This window comes from Papio anubis, chromosome 17 (assembly GCF_008728515.1).
Source record: "Papio anubis isolate 15944 chromosome 17, Panubis1.0, whole genome shotgun sequence".
NCBI classification, from domain to species: domain Eukaryota; kingdom Metazoa; phylum Chordata; class Mammalia; order Primates; family Cercopithecidae; genus Papio; species Papio anubis.
Genome location: NC_044992.1, coordinates 67,352,194 through 67,380,062, shown reverse-complemented (window position 1 = coordinate 67,380,062; position 27,869 = coordinate 67,352,194). Strand labels below are relative to the sequence as shown.

General features: G+C 47.8%; 2 protein-coding genes and 2 long non-coding RNA genes across 7 annotated transcripts in view; 2 read left to right on the top strand and 2 right to left on the bottom strand.

The window, feature by feature from the left end:
- Window positions 1-9,973, bottom strand: part of UNK (unk zinc finger) — a 41,828-nt gene extending 31,855 nt beyond the window's left edge. For 2 of the 3 annotated variants that reach the window (XM_021927985.2, XM_009191261.3), the window contains exon 1: window positions 9,664-9,871. In XM_021927985.2, coding sequence (XP_021783677.1) covers window positions 9,664-9,767 — 104 coding nt within the window. In that variant the 5' untranslated portion in view covers window positions 9,768-9,871. Of the gene's footprint in view, window positions 1-9,663 lie in introns of all 3 variants that reach the window. The other variant, XM_009191262.3, reaches the window with a different exon arrangement.
- LOC103878987 lies at window positions 170-7,813 on the bottom strand. 2 transcript variants are annotated; one of them, XR_639382.3, is made up of 4 exons: window positions 7,756-7,813; window positions 2,341-2,599; window positions 1,879-2,047; window positions 170-921 (listed from the first exon to the last, which is right to left on the bottom strand). It is a non-coding gene; the product is annotated as an uncharacterized LOC103878987 (long non-coding RNA). The 2 variants fall into 2 exon arrangements; XR_639381.4 differs by lacking the exon at window positions 7,756-7,813 and having other exon boundaries at window positions 2,341-3,446.
- Window positions 9,974-13,089: 3,116 nt separating the features above from the next.
- Window positions 13,090-14,801, top strand: LOC101008118 (histone H3.3). Its single transcript, XM_003913444.4, is given in 5 exon segments — window positions 13,090-13,690; window positions 14,167-14,304; window positions 14,388-14,511; window positions 14,513-14,542; window positions 14,629-14,801. Coding segments are annotated over 4 exon segments (411 nt in total). The 5' UTR covers window positions 13,090-13,690; window positions 14,167-14,176; the 3' UTR covers window positions 14,758-14,801.
- Window positions 14,802-15,203: 402 nt separating this feature from the next.
- Window positions 15,204-18,589, top strand: LOC116271079. The gene is made up of 2 exons (XR_004179506.1): window positions 15,204-17,154; window positions 17,805-18,589. It is a non-coding gene; the product is annotated as an uncharacterized LOC116271079 (long non-coding RNA).
- Window positions 18,590-27,869: the final 9,280 nt, after the last annotated feature.

The following is a 27,869-nucleotide window of genomic DNA, read 5'->3' as shown; positions in this document are numbered from 1 at the left end:
GACCGGCTAACTAAGCATTTCTTAACTGAGCTAAAGGAAAAACAAGAGTAGTAGCAAATAAGCCTCAGTGACTCTCTGAAAGCTGTTTAGAACATGTCGGAGAGTTTCGCACAGGCCATAACTACAATACCATAAAATAAGTTGCTGAAATAAAAACAGAAATGTTCACTTTAGCATGCGCTACTGGATATTTAATATACATTTTTTGTGTTCATTGTAAAGTACTCTTACTTCAATAGTGAAACAGAGGTTAGTTTGTTTTTAATCAGGAAATACAAGTACTGGTCTCTAATTTATACTATATTTAGATCGTCCGATTCACACAAATCCTGAAGTGGCAGGCCGCCAGATGCCTGGCACCTCTTAACAGTAGAAGTGACATCAGAAACATATGGTAATGTTCTTACCAAAATTAATAATTGCTTAGATATAAGAACAACTACTTAAAACTTCTAAGTCACAAAACACCATGCTAAAGGTTTTTATCAACCTCTTCTTTACAGAACATAACTACTTCTCTTATGTGGGGGTAGATTTGTGAATAGGCCAAAATTTCATAGGAAGGTGGGACGTGGACCTTCCCCCTCCTCATTAGAAGTCATTTTGTCAGGACTTATGGTGGCTATATGGTGTTTCAAATGCTAACAGGAAACAAATGAGTCAACTTATGCACATGAAAAGTAAACTGTGAATAAAGAATAAGAAAGGGGAGGAAACAGTTCAATAAGTTCAGATACAACTTGATGATACTGTCACAGGCTGTCACAGGCCTCAGTATCTTCTTTATGTCCTAAAGAAATTGAGCCACCAACAGGAAAAAAGGTCACCTCACAGAGAATGCTGTGAGATTTTTAAGTTGCTAGACTCCTTTCCATCTTCTCCTTCTCCTCAGCTCTTGATACTGCTGTCAAATTCTACACACTGGCAAAGAAAAAAGGGGTGAAAGTTGAGGGATTTTATAGAGAAATAATAAAAAGTTTGTTGTGATTACTTGAACTAATATAGTATAGCCACTGACATCATTTTAAATCCCTAAAACACATGGCCTGTCCTTAAATGCCCAGGTAAACCTTAAAACATTCACAATACCGGAAGAATGGACTCTATTACATTTTAGTAAGAGCAAACTTCTCTTCCACCTCCCACCCACCCCAGGCAGTAGACGTAATTCATTTTATGAAGGCATTGGTAAAAATCTGCTTGTTCCCTGGAATGGCTATCAAGTTGGAGACGAGGTAAAGTATAATTACCAACACCTAGGAGTCTCAAACTTGTTTTCTGAATACATATCTCTTATCTCAAAACATCTCCACAGACTTATAACATGGGGGCATTCAACTAGAATAGATACACAGGGCCTAAGCCACTGAGAAAGCTGGGAAAAGGGCACCAAGGAGCTTTGTGCAAACCACAGACTTTCCCACAATATTTCTGCTGAGCCTTGGCAATAGGCCATGCACTTGAAGCCCTCTCTATTATAGGAGGGACTCATATACACTGATTTTTTAATTAACTTTTTAAAAATCTGATATATAATTCAGAGAGCACACAAACTCACCACTTGTAAGTGTACATTTCAGTGGTTTTTAGTGTATTCACCCGTGTTATGTAACCTTCACCATATCTAATTCCAGAACATTTCCATCACCCCCAAAATCACCCTGTACCTATTACCCCATGCACTTTCTCCGCAGATATCTCTGTTGCCTATGCAGGTATTTTAACATGACTGGCTGGGGTGAATGTATAGAGTATCCATACGGTAAGAAAACAGAAGCTCTGCTGTCCAGAGGGATACTACACCTAAATTCTCGGCATTGTTAGCAATTAGGCTAATGTAATTTTTATAGATTGGCTAAGAATGGCAGAGAAACTTACATTCAACATCCATCTTCACATAACAATTAGTGTGACCCAAATTCATCCAAGATGTTAAAAGAAGGGAAGACAATCTACTAGGATTAGCCATAACTGTCCATAGTTGCAATTTCAAAACATAGAAGATGCATACGGATAGTGGGAAAACCTCCTTTAGTATCAACCATAGCTGGATTAAAAAAAAACAAAAACAAAAACAAAAAACTTAATCATTAAGCAAATATTGCCCAGTGTGGGAAAATAATCACTAGACCAGTCCACTATTTAATGTAATGCAGCTTTAAATGCAACCTTACTGTCATCACTCTTGACCTGGAGTCTCTCCTAATGAGAAAAATTACCTTTAGGCAAAGGTCTGGCAGGAAAGCCTGCAGATGTGTGCTGTGCTGCTCAGGTTGTGGCAGGGCTCTAGTTACCTAAGCGTGCTCATGGCTTCTACGACACACAGGAAAGAGACCTCACCTGCAGGCATCAGGGTGTTGAAAAGCGGGAGGACGTGTAGGTCCACGAGGGTATCTTGCTTTTGTGCACTTATCTGGGGTGCTATTGCAGAGAAGGAGCTCCTTTATAGAGTGTGCCCAAGATGGATTTCTCTAAGTTGCTCTCAGAGTTGTCCAGCTGCCCTCACCAATAAGTCACAGTCTTTGTAGGATGATAGAAACCACCAGTCAAAGCAGATGCATATGGGTTGTGGGGAAGCCTTCTTTAGTATCTAACATAGCTGGATTAAAACAAAAAAACTTAACCATTAAGCAAATCTTGACTTTAATAATTTAGATAACAGCAAATATCAACTAGGTGTTAAGCTTAAGAATCTACCCTTAGCAAGGGCACTTAACACTTGTTAATGGGGATTTTGTGGGATTAAATGAAGGCTACAATGAGCTCCTAATTTCTGTCCTGCAAAAAATCAGTTCTACTTGATAAACAAGTAAATAAGATCCAGAAGTGTTTCTTGGTAATGTAACTCGTTCTCGCTGAGGTTGCTTAGTAACGCTTCCAATGACTTCTGTTGTGCAACAAGTAGTACTCTACTAACTCTTGTACGATTTTATTGTAATTTGCAATAATGACTTAAATACATATTCATGTCCAGGATTTTCCAAAATACAATCAGATGCAATCAAGTGAAGTTAATGACATTTATATAATACATAAACCGAAAATAGATCTATGGAAGTATTGCTACATTATCTTTGTTTAATTCAATGCCCAGGAAACCAGTCCTAAATTGAAATGATGCCTAGATAGACGAGGCTATAAAGTATTTATTCTCTGTCTACCTATAAGAAATCACCAAGCGGCCAGAAAACTCCTGCAAACCTTCACTAAACTAGAATTTCATTTTCCTTTAACATGAGGGCATTAAGAAGTCTGAGAATCGACTGCAGTCACTGCAGTTGAAGGCATGAAGACATGATTGGTCTCTGAGGTATACTTCCTCTCATGGGGTGAAAACAATGAGGTCAGAAACTCGGAGAGTTTAGTATTTATTTATTTATTTTTATTTTATTATTTTTTTCAAGCCAGAGTCTCGCTCTGTTGCCCAGGCTGGAGTGTAGTAGCGTGATCTCGGCTCAGTGCAACCTCTGCCTCCTGGGTTCAAGCGATTCTCCTGTCTCAGCCTCCCGAATAGCTGGGATTACAGGCATACACCACCATGCCCGGCTAATTTTTGCATTTTTAGTAGAGATACAGTCTTGCCATGATGGCCAGGTTGGTCCCGAACTCCTGACCTCAAGTGATCCATTCACCTTGGCCTCCCAAAGTGTTGAGATTACAGGCGTAAGCCACCACGCCCAGCCAATTATTGATTTATTTTTCAGATAGGGTCTTGTCACCCAGGCTGGAGTGCAGTAACATAATCTTGGCTCACTGTAGCCTCAATCTCCTGGGCTCAGGGATCCTCCCACCTCGGCCTCCTGAATATCCAGGACCATAGGCGCACACCACCACACCTGGCTCATTTTTTTAATTTTTAGTAGAGAGGAGGTCTTGCTATGTTGCCCATGCTGGTCCGGAACTTCTGGGCTCAAGTGATCCTCCCACCTCAGTTTCCCAAGTTGAGATTATAGCTACCACACCCAGCTGGATATTTAAGATGGTAGTTTTTCTGTGACCTTTCAAGAATACATTTTTTTTTTTTTTATTTTTTTTTTAGATAGAGTCTGGCTCTGTTGCCCAGGCTGGAGGGCAGTGGTGCAATCTCAACTCACTGCAACCCCCGCCTCCCGGGTTTAAGCAATTCTCCTGCCTCAGCACGCGCCACCACACCCAGCTAATTTTTGTATTTTATTTTTATGTTTTTGTTTGAGACGGAGTCTAGTCCTGTCACCCAGGCTGGAATGCAATGGTGTGACCTCGGCTCACTGCAACCTCCGCCTCCCAGGCTCAAATGATTCTCCTGCCTCAGCCTCCTCAGTAGCTGGGATTACAGGTGCCCGCCACCACACCCAGCTATTTTTTGTATTTTTAGTAGAGACGGGGTTTTACCATGTTGGCCAGGCTGGTCTCGAACTCCTGACCTCGTGATCTGCCTGCCTCGGCCTCCCAAAGTGCTGGGATTACAGATGTGAGCTACTATGCCATGCTCAGCTATACACTTTCAATAGTATAACTGTTAATACAGCAAAAAGCCAAAAGATAGCTAAACTTGCAGATACATTTTGAGATGTGATTGCTACAAAAGTTCTCATTCTTAAACGTTTTTATAAAACTCTTCCAATATACAAGACAGTATGTTATTATAAATAAAGCAGAATTAAATTCATTCTTTGTCAAATGAAAAGACAAACTGCCGGCTGGGTGCGGTGGCTCACGCCTGTAATCCCAGCACTTTGGGAGGCCTGGGTGGGCGGATCACGAGGTCAGGAGATCGAGACCATCCTGGCTAACACGGTGAAACCTTGTCTCCACTAAAAATACAAAAAATTAGCCAGGCGTGGTGGAGTGCACCTGTAGTCCCAGCTACTTGGAGGGCTGAGGCAGGGGAATGGCGTGAACCCGGGAGGCGGAGCTTGCAGTGAGCTGAGATCGCGCCACTGCACTCCAGCCTGGGCAACGGAGCGAGACTCCATCTCAGAAAAATAAATAAATAAATAAATAAAAATAAATAAATTAATTAAAAAAAAAAAAAGAAAAAACAAACTGTCTAGTAAAAGGAGGTCACAGGCCAGGCACAGTGGTTCATGCCTGTAATTCCAGCACTTTGGGAGGCCGAGGTGGGCAGATCACGAGGTAAGGAGATCAAGACCATCCTGGCTAACACAGTGAAACCCCATCTCTACTAAAAATACAAAAAATTAGCCGGGCGTGGTGGCAGGTGCCTGTAGTCCCAGCTATTCAGGAGGCTGAGGCAGGAGAGAATGGCGTGAACCCAGGAGGCAGAGCTTGCAGTGAGCTGAGATCGCGCCACTGCACTCCAGACTTGGTCTCAGAAAAAAAAAAAAAAAGAGGTCACATGGTTTTTGTCTTGGAAGAATAATAATACATATACATGATCGTTTTACTAAGTGCTAAGCAAATACTTGGAGCTGTACAATAGAGGAACTTCTGACATAACTGTTTTCTAAAAGGACTGGATTCCTCAAGTCCAGCACAAGTGCCTGCTACACCAATTTGCTGAAAGGATTATTCCAAAGTTTCCCTTAAAGCAAGACTATTCAAGAGTTTAGAAAAAAAAAAATGAACAAAATTATCCTTCAGACTATGTTATGAATAATCCTCTCGGTTTAGGAAAAGGAGGGCTCAAACTGAGAACTTCAATTTCAGCACAAGATTGAAGGGGCAAGAAAGGGAAACGAATGGGAAAGTAATTTTTTGCTTGGTGTATTCAACTTGTGTTTGCCAAGATTGCCGTTATGGTAAATGAGACTCAATTATCACACAAGTGTCTCTGGATTATTGCAAAGACTACTGCATGTTACATAATTTCAAATATCAGGTATAAAACTATACAAAATTAATTTACATATAAGAAAGGCCAGGTGAAGTGGCTCACACCTTCTCAGACTCAGGCCTTCCCGTGCCACTGTACACCAGTCTGGGTGACAGAGCAAAATCCTGTCTCTTGCTCTGTCCAACCAACCTGGGTGACAAAAATAAAAATAAAAGTGGCTGGGTGCAGGGGCTCACACCTGTAATCCCAGCACTTTGAGAGGCCGAGGCGGGCAGATCACGAGGTCAGGAGTTCGAGACCAGCCGGGCCAACATAATGAAACCGTCTCTACTAAAAATACAAAAATTAGCCGGCCATGGTGGCATATGCCTGCAGTCCCAGCTACTCAGGAGGCTGAAGCAGGAGAATCGCTTGAACCCGGGAGGTGGAGGTTGCAGTGAGCTGAGATCACGCCACTGCACTCCAGCTTGGGCAACAGAGTGAGACTTCGTCTCCAAAAAAACAAAACAGGCCGGGTGCGGTGGCTCAAGCCTGTAATCCCAGCACTTTGGGAGGCCGAGATGGGCGGATCACGAGGTCAGGAGATCGAGACCATCCTGGCTAACCCGGTGAAACCCCATCTCTACTAAAAAATACAAAAAAAAAAAAAAAAAAAAAACAAAATAAAAACAAAACAAAACAAAACAAAAAAAACCTGACAGGCAAAAACACAAATATTCAAAAGGAGTCTATCTCTGTATTCAAAATGGGATCAATTATTATCAATGATCAATTATTATTCCACTCTGTATGTCCATGTGTACCCACTGTTTACCTCCCAAGCAGCTCAAATTTTCATTTAAAATCAAAATCAAACTGCTCCCGTCCCCTAACTCCCAAGGGCAATAAATGAATTCACCTTATGGGGGCAGGGGAAAGCAGGTAAAGAGGTATGTGCCTGTAGTCCCAGCTACTCAGGAGGCTAAGGCAGGACTGCTTGAGCCCAGGAGTTCAAGTCCAGCCTAGGTAACATAGTGAGATCACATCTCTCATTTTTTTTTTTTTTTGGACAGAGTCTTACTCTGTCGCCCAGGTTGGAGTGCAGTGGCACTATCTTGGCTCACTGCAACCTCCGCCTCCTGGGTTCAAGCGATTCTCCTGTCTCAGCCTCCCGAGTAGCTGGGACTACAGGTGTGTGCCACCAGGCCCACCTAATTTTTCGTATTTTTAGTAGAGACGGGGTTTCCATGTTGGCCAGGTTGGTCTCAAACTCCTGACCTCAAGTGATCCACCCACTTCAGGTTCCCAAAGTGCTGGGATTACAAGCATGAGCAACAGCACCCTGCCCATGTCTCTTTTAAGAGAGGAAAAAAAAAAAAAAAAAAAGGCTGGGTGTGGTGGCCTCCCAGCACTTTGGGAGGCCAAGGCCCAACAGTAGATTGCTTGCACCTGCTTGATCACAGGAGTCTGAGACCAGCCTGGGCAACATGGCAAAACCACGTCTCTACAAAAAATACCAAAACAACGTATCCAGGTGTGCCCGTAGTCCCAGCTACTCAGGAGGCTGAGGTGGGAGGATCACTTGAACCAGGCAGGTCGAGGCTACAGTGAGCTGAGATTGTGACACTGCACTACAGCCTGGATGACAGAGACCCTATCTTAAAAAAAAAAAAAAAGAAAAAGAAAAAAGAAAAATCAGAGTCAGCAAGTGTGCTGGTTCCATCATATGTGTCCTCATGCTCCCTGCACCTCAGCCCTAGGACGACTAGGGGATGAAGTATGACAAGTCATCACAGCTTCTGAATGCTGGTAAGTCTAGCAAGAAAGACCACTGATTTCTATCTCTGATTTTTGGAAATAAAAATATAAAAACACACATACACACGCACAGACAAGGAGATAAGAACACCTACAACCTCCCATCAAGCCTGGCTATTTTACCTACTCCTGCTGATTTCCTAAGACACCTCAAGAGCCAGGTCCCATTACTCTGTACTTACCCACAAGGAATGGAAAGGCAGGGTTTTTTTGTTTTTGTTTTTTGAGACGGAGTTTCACTCTTGTCACCTAGGCTGGAGTGCAGTGGTGCGATCTCGGCTCACTGCCACCTCCACCTCCCGAGTTCAAGCGATTCTCCTGCCTCAGCCTCCTGAGTAGCTGGGATTACAGGTGCCCACCAGCACATCCAGCTAATTTTTTGTATTTTTAGTAGAGATGGGGTTTCGCCATATTGGGCAGGCTGGTCTCGAACTCCTGACCTCAGGTGATCCGCCTCGGCCTCCCAAAATGCTGGGATTACAGGTGTGAGCTACCACACCCGGCCTGAAAGACAGGTTTTAAACAAATGAGCATCAAGAAGACAAAGACTCAGACACTGACATTTACTCAGCTGTTCACTAGTTTCACCTGTCAATTCCAAAATAAGAAAGTCTTTCTAATACAGATTTCATAGTATGCTCAATGACAACACAACACAGAAACACAAGTTGCTGAAACCAAGACACTCATGACTCAAAATGTGTTTATTTTACTAAAAACAGTGATCTGAGCAACCAGAGAATATAAAGAAGTTCCAATTACGTGAAGTTTCCACATTCGAAAATCAAGACTACACCATTCAACTAATCAGTAGTCTTTGAGCTAAAAACATCTCACCAAAATCAATGGAAAGACTGCGAAAGATCTCCAGTAAGAAAGGACCAGGAAAGCAATGTCCAAATCAGAAAAGGAATGGTCAACCTGAGTCAGACTGTAGTCAAGAAGCTTAAATGATTCCAGCCAACAACATAGAATCCCACAAAGAAGCCATACACTTCCTATAACCAATGTTCCCCAACCCCAGAACAGTTTCCCAAGGTCTTCTATATAGCAAGAGTTCCACCTGTCTGGTTTGAGTTCTTTCTACTCCAACAGATGATTCTGTTCTTCGTTCACTGAACAACTTAAGAGCTGTTCAACCCCCCAGGTTCCAAAACCTCTCGCAGCTGGGGATCCTTTTAAAGATGCACATCGCTCAGAAGCCCATGGGGATGAGAGGCATTCAGAGCATCAGGGAAAATGGAAAGCAACATTTTGCTTAACACGAGAAACCGCCCCTTATTCATCTTTCTCCCACATCACCTAACTAGGGAATGCTTAATGTGACTTGAAGGAAATGAAGACAGCGACCTAAAAGCACACAGATGCAGACTTCCAGGAAGAGGTTTTCCCATCTTGCTGGACCCTGTAGTGTCGGTATTTCGGGGTCCCTCTAATGCCACATTTCTGCTGAGCCTGCAGACATACTCGGAACCCATCACCTTCGGGCTCCCAAACTCAGGCTCCGCACAGCCCGCGAGGGAAACGGTCATGGGCACGCACCGACACGTTTCCATCTTTGCATGTTTATCTAAGTCGACTGGGAATTCAAGCAAGGGTGGCCCTCGTGGACAATCTACGAGCCTTAGGGACACAAAAGGCTTCCTGTGCAAATTGCATGGAATCTCCTGACAGGATTTCGCGCTAATGATCATTCATAGGTGGGTTCTGGGGCTGGGCCCCACGGAACTCGTCTTGGTTGTGTCTTGGACTTCTCACTGCCCCCCAAAGGAGCCTACTACTGTGGTTTTATGGTCTGAGGAACAGTTAGGCCTCGAAGGCCTGGCCTAGGGAGAGTGCACTCTGCATCCCGAGCTCCCGCCTTCCCCACTCAGCGGCCGGGACCGAGTTTCCCGCCCCACAGCCCGACCAGAGGTTGGTGGCAGTTGGAGGCAGTTGGGACCGGCCCCAGCAGGTTGGAACCGGTCTGGGCCGGGCCGGAGGAGGAAGGGGGGGAGGAAGAGGCCGCCTCGCGCTCTCCCTGCGCGCGTGACTCACGCTGGCCGCTGACGTCAGGCGTGCGCGCGCGGCGGGGGGGGGGCTCTACGTACGTGTAGTGCTGCGGTTTCTCGGGCTGTGCCTGCAGCACCTGAGCGGTAGCGGCCGGGGGCGCCGAGGAAGCTGCGGAGCCGCCGGGCCCGGGGCCCTTCGACATGGTCTTGTCTTCCTGCCTCTTCGCCGCTCCCCTTTTATTATTCAGTCTGCGCGGTCCGCGCCGAGGACCCAGTACGCCTGCGCCGCGCCACGAGAACGTGAAGACCCCCCACACGGCAGCATGGGTTGCTGGGAGTTGTGGTTCTATGTCCGACTGGAATTTTACCGTCGGCAGAGGGTTGCTGGCAAAGCGCGGGACCACAATACCCAGGGATCCGTGCTGCTAGTGTCCCGGATGGTGAGGGCCTGCGACGGCTTCTGGGAATTGCAGTCCGGTCGCGTTTATCCTTCTTACCAGCGCGTTTTCAGTTTCAAAGGGAAACCTCTCCATGAAACTGGAGCGCCTGGAGGAGAAGGGGCCCAGAGCTAGGGAGGCCCTAGCGACTTCTGCGAAAGAGTTCCAAGTATAGTTTCACTGCCAACGGTGTCATAACTACTTTGCCTTTATACTTAGTACATCTTGGGTCGGTTCTAATGCCAGCTCAGAGCAGTGCCTCCAAGCAGGGCTTAAGAATCTGTATTGTCGGTTCTTAGTTCTGGGCCCTGTGCTGCAGGCACCTGCAATCCGACAGCAACCCCTTCATCCTTGCGGCGGGTCTAACCTGAGAGGGATTGAGAAAGCTTTGCTAAGGAGAGTTCCCGCGCCTTTGCCGAGGCGCTTCATTTACCTTTACCAGCCTCGACACCTGGAACTCCACGACTTGTGTGCCTTCTCAGCCTGACACCTGGCCTGACCAACTTGTTTCCAGTACATTAAGGGCCAAGGACAAATTTAATCTCCGCCTAGAATAGTCTCTGAGGTACATTGACAAATTGCAGGCAACTTGTCAGTGTTGAGAAGCATCACAGTGTCCAGAGGAAAGGCCTGGGTTTGAGTAGGGCGTGCCCGTATTTATCCACTCTAGTTTTCTTCTCTGGTCGTCAGCCTTTTTACTTGGGACATTATCTTTCCCATCTCTGCTTCCCACCAGTCAAGCAAAGTTCTTCACTTTGTAAAAGAAGCCAGATGCCCCAGACCTAGGCATTTGTTTCTGTGAGTTTTAGAATGTTCTCCATAGATATTTTAACAGTTGACATTTAACTTTGTTTTTCATATTGAATCTATTTTAAATCCACTGGTTTTGATTTATATTTTCGTAGATGGGATTACATTAGCAAATGATTATCTCATTAAAGAAACACATTCCAAATAACCTTAGGGGTGAGGGGTGGTGGGGCTAATGGAAAATCGTTAACGTTTGAGTGACACATATTTTATTTAGCTCCAAGTTCCCTCACATCAGAAGCCACATTACAGAGTTGAGAAACTGGTATTTCCTAAATAGGCTAAATCGTTTAGCCACTAGGGGCGTTTGAAAATGAAAAATTACAAAAGGATAAATACAAGTTGTAGTATATTGCTTTAATCCTATGATTAAACGCAACTTAATTGGTTTATGTTAGCCTCAGAATACTCAAGTGTCATCTGGCTGAAGAAATAGAGGTCACAGCACCAGATTTTAAATAATGGATGTATACCATGAGCTTTAGAATAAGTGTGTACTGGGAGAATTGGGAGATGATCTCATCCAAACTGCTTAATTGGCAAAAGAGGAAACCGAAACCCAGAGAAGCTAAGTAACCGCACAAAGTTACTCAGCAAGTTGGTAACAGAAGAGGAACTAGGACAGTAGCCTACAAGGCTACATCACATTCACTGTTGGGTTTTGTTTGTTTTCTTTTTTTTCTGCTATTTTTTTAATTGTGTAGAGGTTTTTGGTTCTTCCTCATTTCCTGTGTTGCTTTTCCTCCCTTGTACCAATTTGGAAAAAGTGAAACATACCTGTGTGACTACCAAGTAAGAGAGACAGACTTTTTCTTTTTTTTTTTTTAAACGGAGTCTCACTCCTGTTGCCCAGGCTGGAGTGCAGAGGTGCGATCTCGGCTCACTGCAACTTCTGCCTCCCAGGTGCAAGCGATTCTCCTGCCTCAGCCTCTTGAGTAGCTGGGATTACAGGTGCATGCCACAACGCCCAGCTAATTTTTGTATTTTTAGTAAAGATGGGATTTCACTATGTCGGTCAGGCTGGTCTCGAACTCCTGACCTCATGATCTGCCCTCCTCAGCCTCCCAAGTGCTGGGATTACAGGCGTGAGCCACCGCACTCGGCCTCCTATTTCCACGAATCATACTTAAATGAATAAATGTAAATCCATACCTTTTTTCTCTGGGTGGCTTTAGTTTCTAATAATTAGCAAAGCTGGAAAGAAAATGACTGTCCCTCCACACGGAGGCATGGAAATGACATGATTCTGTGTAACCTAGAAAAATCGTGAAACACAGCCAGGCATGGTGGCTGAAGCCTGTAATCCCAGCACTTTGGGAGGCCGAGGAAGGCGGATCACAAGGTCAGGAGATGGAGACCATCCCGGCTAAAACGGTGAAACCCCATCTCTACTAAAAATACAAAAAATTAGCTGGGCGTGGTGGCGGGTGCCTGTAGTCCCAGCTGCTCGGGAGGCTGAGGCAGGAGAATGGCGTGAACCCGGGAGGTGGAGCTTGCAGTGAGCCGAGATTGCGCCACTGCACTCCAGCCTGGGCGACAGAGAGACTCTGTCTCAAAAAAAAAAAAAAAAGAAAAAAAAATTAGTTGAAACCTATTTTTACCTGTTTCTACTACTTTTTCTTTTAGTAGTTTGGAATATTTGTTGAACCAAGCATCAGAACTATAGAGTGGAGTAGAATGCCCAAGGCTGTATTTCAATTTTCTGGGCTTTGCTTGGCTAGTCTTAACCTTAAGCCTGCTATGGTATTTTATATACTTGAGGCAACTGAAGAACTGACTATTGCAATGTACCCAAGACATTTACTTAGGCAAAGGTAGGGATTAGCATATTTACACATTTGTCATGTTTCTTCAGAAGTAATACCTGCCAGGATATGCTATTAAACAAAAGGGCACATATTTAGTTTAGTTATCTTTCGTTTATTCTTCATGGACATGCAAATACTATAGTAGGACTATTTCCTTTCTGGCTGTAGTCATTTCATTCAGTTGAAGTACATAATTCAAGTAACATGTTGCTTAAGTTACTTCTTGTTTAATCATATGGAAATCACAAAATATTTTGTGACACCTTAAAAACATACGAAACAGTTCCTCTAATTTATTAACATGTTTATTTGTATCTGTTATTTACCCCTTCCCACCCCACCAAGGGACCTGCTTCTGGTTAAAAATGTATGTGCATGATATTTGAAATACTTGATAATATAACATGATTTACTGAATTCTAATTTTCACACTACGCACTTAACGACCAAAATATTATGAAAGGTAATCTAGGGAACACATTTTATTTTACATCGGAAAATATTTACAAAAAAATTGTTAAAGTAGCCTCTCTGCGTGCATAGCATTCGCTTGATGCCTGTAAGTTTAGACTCCTGCTCATCCTGATAGAGACCAATGCAATTCATTTGTATTGACTTTCTATTGCAGAGCTTTGGAACCAAGGGAAGGATCCAAACATAGCTCCATTTTATCCAATCAGAAGGGCCGCTCAGTGCTAAACTCTGATTCGTCCATTCCTCTTTGCATCCATCCAATCATTAGGCGACTTTAACAGCCAATCAGCGGCCTAGATATGCACCAATCATGGAACAGTGCCGAAGCACGGCCTTTGTGTCGGGGGATGTCAGCGCGTCGGCGAAAGCACCCACCAATAAAAAAAGTCGTTGGTGTATGCAAATAAGGGTTCTATGACGCAGAGACGCAGCGTGAAGCGTGCCTATAAAAACGGAGGCGTCGAGGGGGCTTGGAGCGCAGAGCGGTTTGGTCGTTCGTTGGGCTTGTGTCCTTTCTTAGCTCGGCGATTGCGGCTGTTCCTGGGGCAGCGGAAGCGGCGCGGCGGTCGGAGAAGTGGCCTAAAACTTCGGCGTTGGGTAGGCGTTCGTGGGGTTGCCCGCGGCTGCAGGTTCTGCCAACCGTTGCCGCCGCGGGCCGCGGCCGTTGGGAGCCGAGCGGCGGGGGCTCCTCGGGCCGCTGGTTTCGGGTAGGGTATGGGGTCGGGAGGTTTCCCCTTGGGGCTTTGTTCCGGAACCGCGTCCCCGCCTTTTCCTGGCGGTGATTCAGAGGTCCCGACGCCGGATTCCGGGCAGTCGGGCCTCCGCCCGTCAAGGAAGGGGGAAGGGAAGTGACTCCTCCCTGTACTCCCCCCTCCCGGGGGAGGCTGCCGCTCCTTGCAGCCTGAGTCATTAGGGGAGGGGGAGGAGGTTGGCGGCCCTCGGCCATCTGCCGCCGCGAGGTGGGGCACGGGGAGGCGGGAGGCCCGGCGGAGGGGCCAGGGCCTGTACCCCCGCAGCCCCGGGGTGCGGCCCGGGTGAGCGCGGCGGCCTTATCTTCGGGTCGTCTTTCTTAGGTGAAAGAAAATGGCCCGAACCAAGCAGACTGCTCGTAAATCCACCGGTGGGAAAGCGCCCCGCAAACAGCTGGCCACAAAAGCCGCCAGGAAAAGCGCTCCCTCTACTGGCGGGGTGAAGAAGCCTCATCGCTACAGGTAGGCCGGGCGGGGGAACAATGGCCCGCCGGTGGACGGCTTTGTGCGGCGGCGTCTGCTCACCCCTCCCCTGCTCGCTGCAGGCCCGGGACCGTGGCGCTTCGAGAGATTCGTCGTTACCAGAAGTCGACCGAGCTGCTCATTCGGAAGCTGCCCTTCCAGAGGTTGGTCAGGGAGATCGCTCAGGATTTCAAAACCGACCTGAGTACTTCAGAGCGCGGGCCACAGTGCGCTGCAGGTAAGACAAAGGCCTGGAGTCGGGGGAGGGCTGGGCGGTTTCCGCTCCCCGAGGGGGATTAATAGTGTGGCTCTTGTCCTCAACAGGAGGCTAGCGAAGCGTACCTGGTGGGTCTGTTCGAAGATACTAATCTGTGTGCCATCCACGCTAAGAGAGTCACCATCATGCCCAAAGACATCCAGTTGGCTCGCCGGATACGGGGAGAGAGAGCTTAAGTGAAGGCAGTTTTTATGGCGTTTGTAGTAAATTCTGTAAAATACTTTTGGTTTTAATTTGTGACTTTTTTGTAAGAAATTGTTTATAATATGTTGCATTTGTACTTTTAAGTCATTCCATCTTTCACCAGGATGAATGCGAAAGTGACTGGGTTCACAGACCTCAGTGATGTGAGCACTGCTGTTCAGAGTGACAAGTTGCTAATATGCAATGATGGCATACTTCGCTCATGACGTACGTTTCTCGTACTAACACTCTGCAGCCACAAGGCAATGAACGACAAAATGCACAGTCCCGCAACAAACCTGTTATGACTTGATCCAAGTGTTTAACAATTGGGGTTGTTAAGTCTGACCATACATCACTCGTGATAGAATGTGGCTTCTTTTTCTTAAGGGTAAAGATTATTGTCTTAACTATTGGTGTAACTTACAGTTTCCCTTTAAAAAAAAGTAAACCTGGCAGCTATAGAATACACTATGTGCATTTATAATAGCTATTTTATATATTGTAGTGTCAACATTTTTAAATTAAATGTTTTACATTCACAAGTGGTGGGGAGTCTTGTCATTAAGGTGTGTGTAATTTAGAGTCCAGTTGGTTTTCCTCTGACTGCACTTGTTCTCATAGTAGTAAAATGCTATGCGCATTTATACCTTGCATAAGTCCTCATTCTACCACATGTTATCTAACCCCAGCTGATAATGCAACACTAACTGGGATTTTTATTTCATAAGGGCTCTAGAAAAATAAAGTTATTCACCAGCATCATCTATTAACTAATATCTTGAACTTAGTTAGTGTTTTCATTGTGTCGTGTGGTTGGTCTCATAACTAGGTTGAGTTTTTCTCCTCTGCTAAGAGGAAACAGTACCGAAGTTCTTTTTCTGTGGTACTTGTATTGAAAACTGCTGTGGGGAGGAGCATAAAGCTCCAGCCCACTGAACCTCTGCCAATTAAGATGGTGTTGGGTTAGGTTACATCTGGTTACTGTCCTGGGAAAATCATTTTTATAGAGATGGCCTTCCAAGTGGTTTTAAAATTTATTGAAGTTTTTAGGTCAATTATGTATGTTGACTAAATTTACAAATAAACTTGTTTATCCAACTAAGTGTCCAAAACCTAAATTGAATGTGCTAAGTTTTCACATGTCCCATTATCTAGGTCCTTGTATACTAATGTTTTGAGCTTAGTTCATTTCAGGTGTTGCTTGGTAGACAAAGGAACCTTTTATTTACAAAGATACTGTAGAAAGCATGTGAACAGCTCTCTGCTTTATTAAGATGCCATAATATTGCCGTATTTGCAGTGTGGGTTAAGACAATCTATCAAGAAGCTTTTCCCCCCCTCCCGTTCCATAGCATAGAAGCCCGCAGGTGTAGAACTCACTCTTAAACTTCAGTATGAAGCCAGTTTTCTTGTGCAATGATGGCCACAAAAGCATAGTATGTGGATGTCAGCGAGACAGCATGAGAGCCAGTAGTTACGAAAGCATTCCTGTTTGAAGCTAGCGACTGCTTAACTTTCTGCCCCATTAAATTGCTTTCTCGAAAGTTTGGGTTAGTTTCAAATTTAAGATTTTAGAGGGAAGGTAGAGTAGGTATCTTTCAGGTCGTGATAATGAGCTCCTATGAAAGAATGTAATGTAGTGACCCGCTTTTCTAGAAGATTCATAATCAGCTCTGGAACAAGCACACTTAAATGATTCCTCACAGTGTTTCAGAATGAGATTAAGATCAGACGTTGGAATGTGCTGTTCTCTGGAGTGTCTGGAAACAAGTACAGAAACCTGGCTATGGTGAAGAGTTAGCTTCTGTTTACTACCTGTGACAACCCAAGTGAGTGACACTAGTGAACCTTCTCCCGTAGTCTGCAGGCTGGCATAGAAGGTTCTCGGATTGTATTGGGCAGCTTGCAATGTGCCGAAGTAGCAACTTGCCTTTCCACACTTGGCTTGAGCACTCAACCCAGAAGGCAAAGAGAGCTTTTGGTTGTAGGCAGCTGCCTGTATGGCATATCCCTCGGTAAGGGTAAAGGAGCAGAGGCAAAGGAGAAAAGCAGAAGTTGGAGCTGATGCAGGTATCCTATGCCCTTGATGGATGAGACTAAAATAAAATTTTTGAAGTTAAGATTTTCTCATTTTGTCAATGGTTTTCATTCGAATGATAATGTCTTTTAAAAAGTTTGGGGAAATGTCCACAAAGCACTCACTTCTGATTCAGCTGGGGCTGGGATGTGCGCATTCAATAAGGAAGCTCCCTATTGAGGTGACCTCAGGGACAGTTTCCCCGGGACAGTGCCAATCTGTACCTGTTGGTGTATTTATTTTGAGGAGTCTCTTGCCAGGCTGGAGTACAGTGGCGCGATCTCGGCTCACTGCAACCCCCGCCTCCCAGGTTCAAGCGATTCTCCTGCCCGAGCATCCCGAGTAGCTGGGACTACAGGCAAACACCACTACACCCAGCTAATTTTTGTATTTTTAGTAGAGACGGGGTTTCACCATGTTGGCCAGGAAGGTCTCGATCTCTTGACCTCGTGATCCGCTCACCTCGGCCTCCCAAAGTGCTGGGGTTACAGGCGTGAGCCACTGTGCCCAGCCAGTGTATTTACTTTTTAGAGACGGGGTCTCCCTATGTTGCCCAGGTTGGTCTCAAACTCAAGCTCCCAAAGTGCTAGGATTACAGGTGTGAGCCGCTAGGCCCGGCCTGAAGTGTATTTAATAGTGCCTCTGTTTACTGTCCTCTGTCCCAATTTGGCAAATTATGCAGTCGTTCTACCTACCCATAGTATGGTGACGTGAGGTGGGGACCCAGTGAATCTTGTGTAGGGACATGTCTCAGGAAAATAAGGTCAAATTGGCCGGGCGCGGTGGCTCAAGCCTGTAATCCCAGCACTTTGGGAGGCCGAGACGGGCGGATCACGAGGTCAGGAGATCAAGACCATCCTGGCTAACGCGGTGAAACCCCGTCTCTACTAAAAATACAAAAAACTAGCCGGGTGAGGTGGCGGGTGCCTGTAGTCCCAGCTACTCGGGAGGCTGAGGCAGGAGAATGGCCTAAACCCAGGAGGCGGAGCTTGCAGTGAGCTGAGATCCGGCCACTGCACTCCAGCCTGGGCGACAGAGCGAGACTCCGCCTCAGAAAAAAAAAAAGAAAAAGAAAATAAGGTCAAATTGCTTACCCACCAATATTCTAATTGTACCACCTTCAATCTGCAAATGGGACGTAATTTGTTTTGTCCCTTAAACTTCAATCATCTGGCCCACATAGCAGTCAGTTTGGGGATGAAGCAGGGCTGTTTTACCCAGCACCAGGGGTCCACAGTGTAACTACAAAATAGGGAAAAGGAGGGGTGAAGAGGAAGATGGGAGAAATAAAGGGCAACAAGTGTTCCCTCACCAAGAGTGGACCTGGCCTCTGACGTGCAACTTCATGAACAAGTGGTCTTCCAGCCACCTTCCCGAAGACACAGGCTAAGGGCTTCAGGACAAGTGGAGTGGCTTGGTTTTCAGAATTACTGGGGGCCAGAGTCCTGTCAGGACCTCGGGTAATTTTAGCACCTGGCCCACTGGTCCTGGCCTAGGGACCATCAGCCAAAGGGAAGAAGAGGCCCTGAATGGACTGCCTGGATTGGAAATTAACAGTTTCCCACTCATCAATTCACTGGATGATTCCCCAACAGCGGTCTCTGCTGCTCAGCTCCCCCTGTCTGGCTCCTTGCACGCACTGCCCGGTGTCAGGTGTCAGGGTGGGGTCTTGCAGCCCTGGGAAAACAGTCCCTTTCTCCTGAATCACCTTCAGGTAGGTCAGTAGAGGGAGGAACACCACGGAACACCCGTCAGCTGTCTGCAATTCAATCAGCAGGAAACAAGGGCTTGCCCTGTGGTTTCTGCAAGATGGTCCTGGCCTGTGTTCAGATTCAGAGACTGAGGCCTATGGCCAGTCTAGCCCGCCATAGAGAAGCATCAGGTGAGGAGTTTTCACCCCTTCTGCAGTTGTCTTACAGGGGGTGCTGTGGTCCACCAGGCATGAGATGCTTGAGCCCCTATCCTGGGCACTCTCTTCCCATCCCTTGGGGCGGGAGCATTTTAATCATCTTGCCAAAGGAATCGCAGCCCACCTCTCTCAGCCCCACCCCAGGCACTGATCAGTCCCACTGAGGCTAAGCTGGGTGCACCTTGCCCGGGCCCTCGCAGCCTCTTCCCTCACCCCTGTGGTGCTCCTGCCTGCTTCTGTGGGCATTCCTCAGGGAGATGCCCTGATCACAAGGATGTCACCAGCCTGGACCACTCTTATCAAGCTGGGCCTGGCTTCTGACCAGCAACAGCTGCATGAAAGCTGGCCTTCCAGCGTCCTCCTCCAAGGCAAGGCTAGAAGAAGGGAGAAGGCCCCTGTCGGGTTGCCAACCCAAATTCTACAGCACCCTCAGAAGACTAAGGATGCCCTCTTCTTGGGCCGGGTGGCTGGCCTTTTCCCTCCCTGATCCCTTTGTCAGCAGGTCTGGGAAATGAGGGAGGCTGCAGGCCGAGGTGGGTGCAGCTGAGACAGCTCTGTGTTTATGCACAGAGGAGTTTGTACAAGGCCTCTATTGCAGGGGCTGTGGTGTGAGAAGGGGCTGTGGAGTGAGAAGGGGCTGTGGTGTGAGAAGGGGCTGTGGAGTGAGAAGGGGCTGTGGAGTGAGAAGGGGCTGTGGAGTGAGAAGGGGCTGTGGAGGAGAAGGGCTGTGGTGTGAGGAAGGGCAGGGGTTTCCCCTGTGGTCCTGCTGATGGCCCAGCAGCCCCTGGTTATCAGTGATCCCACCAGACACTCTCCCTCCAAGCAGAGTCACAGAATTTCTCTGGGATGCGTCCCAGCAGGTCCTGGTGTCTTCATCTGAGCACTATGCCCAGTGGCCAGCAGGGGCCAGTCTTGCAGATCACGCACACCTGGGAGCAGCGCTTCTTAGCTGTCTCCCCAGCAGAGGTCTCTGCATGCGAGCCCAGCCTGCCTCCTACTTCATAACCCCTCCCCATGGAGAAAGCTAAGAGGTCCTACAGTCACCCCCTACTGGGAAAGCAAGAAGTGGGGGCTTCAGTGAGGCTGTAGCTCCTGGAGGAGCAGTAAGACCATGTGTTATCTGGAAAAGGGTGCAGAGAGAGGGACACGGTGAGGCAGCCAGGGTCTGGGGCCTTCTCGCTGGCAGCTGCTAGCTCTTATCAGGAAGCTGCAGTTCTGGGGATACACACAGTGGGATGGAGGGTGGGCAGAAAGGTTCATCTCAGACATCACCAGCACCAGGGACAAGAGGGCTCCGGGGAAGGAGAGGGAGATGGGCTGCAGGCTTAGGGCAGGTGGCCTTTGCTGAGGGGTGTGTGAGGGATTATGCCTGTCCCCATGGAGGTGGAACCTGGGCTTCGTTAAATCCCTATTCACGTACCACCTCCTACGTTGGCCACACTTTCCCTCCATAAGCTCCTCTCTGCCAGGCACTGAGCCATGGGGCCAAGCAGAGGGGTCAGGAGGGGCTTGGGTCCACAGCCCAGGCATCACAGCCCCCACAGGGCTCTCCCTCCCCAGTTCTGCACCTGCAGCTAGTCTCAATCCACCTGCCCACTGCCAGCAGCCTGAGGCGTGGGCAGCTGCAGTGCCAGCCAGCAGCTTTCCAGCCAGTGTGAGGCGCAAGAGGAGACAGCCTCGGCCCTAAGCCGTCAGCTGCACCTTGTAGGTCTGGACACGCTCCTTGGCCAGCAGCAGGGTGGTTGTCAACCTAGAGGGCGGAACTTCAGGGACAGAGTTGGGGCAGCAAACAGAGACAAGACCTGCAGCTGGGTTATCTGAGCAGGGGCATCTGAGACCGGAGGGGGACGAGAAGCTCCGGTGCTCCGAAGGCAGGGAATGAGTGTATCTGCCTCTGGAATCATGCCTGGCACATAGCAGAAGTTCCAGGAGTGACTGCTAACCAAACCAAACAGCCCCAGCAGCCCCCAAGCACAGCTGGCTGGATCTGCTTCCAGTATTGGTGGCAAAGAATCAGTCTGGTTCCCAAAAGCTTTGGTTACTGGCCTGGTTTCCAAACTGAGAGTGTATCGTGTAGTAACTGAGTCTGAGAGAGCAGCTGCCCCTCCTGTCCGTCACCAAGAGGCTGAGCTTTAACTCTTGACACTTTCGTAAGCAGAGGCCAGTAGAGCAAGGCTGCAGCAGTACAGGAAACAGGCTGAGAAAATGGGCTCAGGGGCTAGGCGAGGTGGCGCATGCCTGTAATCCCAACACTTTGGGAGGCTGAGGTGAGTGGATCACTTGAGGCTGTGAGTTCGAGACCCAGCTGGCTAGCATGGCAAAACCCCATCTCTACTAAAAACTCAAAAATTAGCCAGGTGTGGTGGTGCATGCCTGTAATCCCAGCTACTCGGGAGGCTGAGAGAGGAGAATTGCTTGAACCCGGGAGGCGGAGGTTGAAGTGAGCTGAGATCACACCACTGCACTCCAGCCTGGGCAACAGAATGAGACTCCATCTCAAAAACAAAAACAGAAACCAAAAGAAACACACAAAAAAAACAACGGCCGGGCGCGGTGGCTCACGCCTGTAATCCCAGCACTCTGGGAGGCCGAGACGGGCGGATCACAAGGTCAGGAGATCGAGACCATCCTGGCTAACACGGTGAAACCCCGTCTCTACTAAAAATGCAAAAAAATTAGCCAGGCGAGGCGGCGGGCGCCTGTAGTCCCAGCTACTCGGGAGGCTGAGGCAGGAGAATGGCGTGAACCCGGGAGGCGGAGCTTGCAGTGAGCCGAGATCGCGCCACTGCACTCCAGCCTGGGCGACTAAGCAAGACTCTGTCTCCAAAAAAAAAAAAAAAAAAAGACTCCATCTCAAAAAGAAAAAAAAGAAGCTGGTAGTAAACAAGCAGTGCTGCCCCACAGGTGCATGCTGGTGAGATAACAACCCTGCAATCTGGGCTCACCATGGGCTCAATATTATTATCAATAGTCCAGACACTGTTATGAATATTATAGAAGGGCAAAGGGAGCCCAGATCAGGAAATAGGTTAACCCTCTAGAGGAAACAATAAAAAGAATCTCCCAGAAGGGGTGAGATGGTGAGCCATCTGCTGGGAGCAAGATGTCAGTCTCTGAAAACACTGGGAGCCGTGGACCTAAGTCCATCAGGGAATCAGGCTGTGACTGCAATGCAGAAGCCAGGGCTGCGTCAAGTGTATAGTTTTGTGAAACATAAACAAAGGTCAAGTTGAGCAAGGAGGGCCCAAGGATTTGGATTTTGTGTGGAAGGCAGACGCCGACTCTCATGGAGAAGAGGCATTTTGGAGTGCCTGTCGTCAGTGGTAGGCCAGGTCTTGCCATGGCCTGGACAAACATTGTTAGAGCTGGGTGCAGTGGCTTACCCGTGTAACCTCAGCAACTTGGGAGGCTGAGGTGGGAGGATTGCTTCAGCTCAGGAGTTGAAGGTTTCGGTGAGCTGTGAAGGTGACACTGCATGCCAGCCTGTGTGACAGAGCAAGACCCTGACAAAAATAAAAAATAAAAAAAACATGGCCGGGAGTGGTGGCTCACACCTGTAATCCCAGCACTTTGGGAGGCCAAGGCAGGCGGGTCATGAGGTTAGGAGTTCAAGACCAGCCTGGCCAACATAGTGAAACCCTGTCTCTACTAAAACTACAAAAATTAGCTAGGTGTGGTGGCATGTGCCTGTAATCCCAGCTACTTGGGAGGCTGAGGTAGGAGAATTGCTTGAACCTGGGAGACGGAGGTTGCAGTGAGCCAAGACCGCACCATTGCACTCCAGTCTGGGCAAGAGTGAGATTTCGTCTCAAAAAAAAAACAAGGGCCGGGCGTGGTGGCTCATGCCTGTAATCCCAGCACTTTGGGAGGCTGAGGCGGGCAGATCACGAGGTCAGGAGATAGTGACCATCCTGGCTAACACGGTGAAACCCCATCTCTACTTAAAAAAATACAAAAAATTAGCCAGGGGTGGTGGCAGGCGCCTGTAGTCCCAGTTACTCGGGAGGCTGAGGCACGAGAATGGAGTGAACCCAGGAGGCGGAGCTTGCAGTGAGCCACGATGGCACCACTGCACTCCAGCCTGGTCTAGGTCAGCAGACACCTGGCTGGCATGCATGGCATTCCCACCACTGGCTAGTGTGTCCCTGTGGTGGATATAACCCAGAATTCTATCCAGACGCCTCAGCCCTACCTGATAATCAGCAAGATACAAGCAAGTTTCTCAGCCAGCAGAGCACAGGACAAACCTCAGGGTGAAGCGTTTCTGTTACAGTGCCACCTCCCCGCTAATCCTGAGACATCTGGCCAGGAAATGGGGGGAAGGTCAAAGGTCAAAGGAGACTTCACTCTGAACAAATTTCACTAACACACTAGATGGGATTTTAAAAAAACAGTAAACACATTTCCCAAATAAAATCAATGTTTCAGAGTCCATCTTGAACAAACGGACATGCTTCCCCTTACGCCAAAGTTTTTTTTTCCTTTTTTGAGACGAAATTTCACTCTGCAGCCCAGGCTGGAGTGCAGTGGTGCCATCTCGGCTCATTGCAGCCTCTGCCTCCCAGGTTCAAGTGATTGTTCTGCCTCAGCCTCCGGAGTAGCTGGGATTACAGGCGCATGCCACCACGCCTGGCTATTTTTTGTATTTTCAGTAGAGAGGGGGTTTCACCATGTTGGTCAGGCTGGTCTCAAACTCCTGACCTCAGGTGATCCACCTGCCTTGGCCTCCCAAAATGCTGGCATTACGAGTTTGAGCCACTGCGCCAAGCCTAATTTCTGTTTTTTTTTTTTGAGACGGAGTCTCGCTCTGTCTTCCAGGCTGGAGTGCAGTGGCCGGATCTCAGCTCACTACAACCTCCGCCTCCCGGGTTCACGCCATTCTCCTGCCTCAGCCTCCCGAGTAGCTGGGACTACAGGCGCCCGCCACCTCGCCCGGCTAGTTTTTTGTATTTTTTTAGTAGAGACGGGGTTTCACCGTGTTAGCCAGGATGGTCTCGATCTCCTGACCTCCCGGGTTCAAGCGATTCTCCTGCCTCAGCCTCCTGAGTAGCTGGGATTACAGGCGTGTGCCACCACACCAGGCTAATTTTGTACTTTTAGTAGAGATGGGGTTTCACCATGTTAACCAGGCTGGTGTCGAATTCCTGACCTCAGGTGATCCACCCGCCTCGGCCTCCCAAAGTGCTAGGATCACAGGCATGAGCCACCTCGCCCAGTCTAAATCAAGGTTCTCTAAGAAAAACTAAAACAGGCTGGGTGTGGTGGCTCATGCTTATAATCCCAGAACTTTGGGAGGCTGAGGTGGGTGGATCACTTGATGTCAGGAGTTTGAGACCAGGCTGGCCAACAGAGCAAAACCCCGTTTCTACTAAAAATGCGAAAAAAAATTAGCCGGGCATGGTGGCTCATACTTGTAGTGCTAGCTACTCGGGAGGCTGAGGCAGGAGACTCGCTTAAAGCCCAGGAGGTGGAGGTTGCAGTGAGCTGAGATCACGCCTTTGCACTCCAGCCTGGGTGTCTGAGAGAGACTCAAAAAAAAAAAAAAAAAAAGAGGCCGGGCACAGTGGCTCATGCTTGTAATCCCAGCACTTTGGGAGGCCGAGACGGGCGGATCATGAGGTCAGGAGATCGAGACCATCCTGGCTAACACGGTGAAACCCCGTTTCTACTAAAAATACAAAAAACTAGCCAGGCGCGGTGGCGGGCGCCTGTGGTCCCAGCTACTCTGGAGGCTGAGGCAGGAGAATGGCGTGAGGCGCCTCCCGGGAGGCGGAGCTTGTAGTGAGCCGAGGTCGAGATAGCGCCACTGCACTCCAGCCTGGGCTACAGAGGGAGACTGTTTCAAAAAAAAAAAAAAGGCCGGGCGCGGTGGCTCACGCCTGTAATCCCAGCACTTTGGGAGGCCAAGGCGGGCGGATCACAAGGTCAGGAGATCGAGACCACGGTGAAACCCCGCCTCTACTAAAAATACAAAAAATTAGCCGGGCGCGGTGGCGGGTGCCTGTAGTCCCAGCTACTTGGGAGGCTGAGCCAGGAGAATGGCAGGAACCCCGGAGGCGGAGCTTGCAGTGAGCCGAGATCGCGCCACTGCACTCCAGCCAGGGGGAGAGAGCAAGACTCCGTCTCAAAAAAAAAAAAAAAAAAGAAAGAACGAACAACTAAAACAACACAAAGGATGAAGATGGTCAAATGGTCATGCTGGCCGAGTGAGGGGGCTCATGCCTATAATCCCAGCACTTTGGCAGGCCGAGGCAGACGGATCACCTGAGGTTGGGAGGTTGAGACTAGCCTGGCCAACATGGCGAATCCCTGTCCCTACTAAAAATTCAAAAAATTAGTTGGACGTAGTGGCACGTGCCTGTAATCCCAGCTACTTGGGAGGCTGAGGCAGGAGAATCGCTTGAACTGGGAGGCAGAGGTTGCAGTGAGCCAAGATCGTGCCACGGCACTCCAGCCTGGCAACAGAGCGAGACTCCATCTCAAAAAAAAAAAAAGTTCTGTCAATTAAAATGAATCAATGGAAATAAAGATAAGGGTGTGGACTTCTAACTGGTCAGAATCCCTGCTCTCTCTTCTCTTATTCAGAAAGCTCTACTCAGAGCATTTATCACAGACAGAGGGGGTCAGATTTGTAACTGTCTGCCTCCCAATCAGACTGTGAGAGCCTGAGGCATTTATCTTTCTGGCCAATTGCATAAAGGAGAGTACCATAATGCCTGTTGAATTAATAGACAACTGATAAGAATAGCAAACATTTATTCTGTGCGTACCAAGTGCCAGCTGCTGGGCTGGGCACTTTATGAAGATGATCTCATTCAGTTCCTTTTTTTTCTTTTTGAGACAGAGTCTCGCTCTGTCGCCCGGGTTGGAGTGCAGTGGCACGATTTCGGCTCACTGCAAGCTCTGCCTCCTGGGTTCATGTCATTCTCCTGCCTCAGCCTCCCAAGTAGCTGAGACTACAGGCCCCCTCCATCATGTCCAGTTAATTTTTTGTATTTTTAGTAGAGACGGGGTTTCACCTTGTTAGCCAGGATGGTCTTGATCTCCCAACCTCGTGATCCGCCCGCCTCAGCCTCCCAAAGTGCTGGGATTACAGGCGTGAGCCACCGCTCCCGGCCCTCAGTTCCTTTTACAACAGCGTATCTGGGAGCAATGTCCAGCCCCATTTGACACATAACAAACTGAGGCCTGGAAAGGTTGTATCATTTACCTGAGATCATATTATAGTAAGAGTGGAGATTAGGGTTCAACACTGTTAGATGTCAGAGGTAAGGTGAGTAAAAGGCATGGAGAAGGGGCTGCTTCGCTCACCTCTGCCCTGATAGAATGGGTCCTTGTAGGGAGGTATGGTTTGTGCATTTCATTCCATTTCAACCAGCCCAAGGGCCACTCATGGTATTTGTTTGTTGTTGGCAGTGCCAAAAAATGCTTTACTGAAGTGTGCTTAAAAGGAGCAGGTCATCCGATGAAATCTGGAATTGCCTGGGCTGGAGTGCAGTGGCGTGATCTCGGCTCACCGCACCTTGGACCTCTGGGCACAGGTGATCCTCCTGCCTCAGCCTCCCAAGTAGCTGGGACCACAGGCACACACCACCAAGCCTGACTACTTTTTGATTTTTTTTTTTTTTTTTTTGAGATGGAGTCTCACTCTGTTGCCCAGACTGGAATGCAGTGGTGTGATCTCGGCTCACTGCAACCTCCGCCCCCTGGGTTCAAGCGATTCTCCCACCTCAGCCTTCTGAGTAGCTGGGATTACAGGCTTGTACCACTACACTGGGCTAATTTTTCTATTTTTAGTAAAGATGGGGTTTCACCATGTTGGCCAGGCTGGTCTTGAACTCCTGACCTCAAGTGATCCACCCGCCTCGGCCTCCCAAAGTACTGGGATTACAGGCATGAGCCACGGTGCCCGGATAATTTTTAATTTTTTTGTAGAGATGAGGTCTCTCTATGTTGCCCAGGCTGGTCTTGAACTCCTGGGCTCAAATCATTTGCCCACCTCAGCCTCCCAGTGTTGGGATTACAGGCGTGAGCCACCACAGCTGGGCCCCATTGTTTTCTTAACAGCTTTTATTGAGATATGGTATATATACCATATAATTCACCCATTTAAAACATAAAATTCAACAGTTTAGGATATTCACAGGCATGTGCAACCATCACCACAGTCCATTTTAGAACATTTTCCTTACCACAGAGAAACCTGCCATCCTTTGGCTCTGACCCTGCTATTCCCTCAGACCTAAGCAACCACTAATTAACTTTCCATCTGTAGAGATTTGCCAATTCTGGATATACAACAGGTGGTCTTGTGTGACTGGCTTCCTTCACTCACCATAATATTTTCAAGGTTCATCCTTTTTTTTTTTTTTTTTTTTTTTTTTGAGATGGAGTCTCACACTGTCATCTGAGCTGAAGTGTGATGGTGCGATCTCAGCTCACTGCAAGCTCCGCCTCCCGGGTTCAAGCGATTCTCCTGCCTCAGCCTCCGAGTAGCTGCGACTACAGGCACCCGCTACCATGCCTGGCTAATTTTTTTCTTGAAGGCTTCATCCATGTTGTTACATGTATCAGTACTTAATTTCTTTTTATGGATTAGTATTTCTATTGTATAGATACATCACTTTTTTGTTTTTTTCCGAGACCAAGTCTTGCTCTGTCACCTAGGCTGGAATGCAGTGATGAGATCTTGGTTCATTGCAAACTCCATCCCCTGGGTTCAAGTGATTCTTGTGTCCCAGCTCCTGAGTAGCTGGCATTACACATGGGCACCACCATGCCTGGCTAATTTTTGTGTTTTTAGTGAGACGGGGTTTCACCATGTTGGCCAGGCTGGTCTAGTCCTAAACTCCTGCCCTCAAGTGATCTGCCCACCTCGGTCTCCCAAAGTCTGGGATCACAGGCGTGAACCACCACATCTGACCTGCGAGCATCTTTTCATGCGCTTATTGGCCATTTGTATTTATATTATTTGGAAAAAATGCCTCTTGAAATCTTTTGCTTTTTTTTTGTTTGTTCGTTTGTTTTCTTTGACACACGGTCTCACCTTCTGAATAGCTGGGACCACAGGTGTGTGCCACCCAACCTGGCTAATTTTTTTTTTTTTTTTGTAGCAG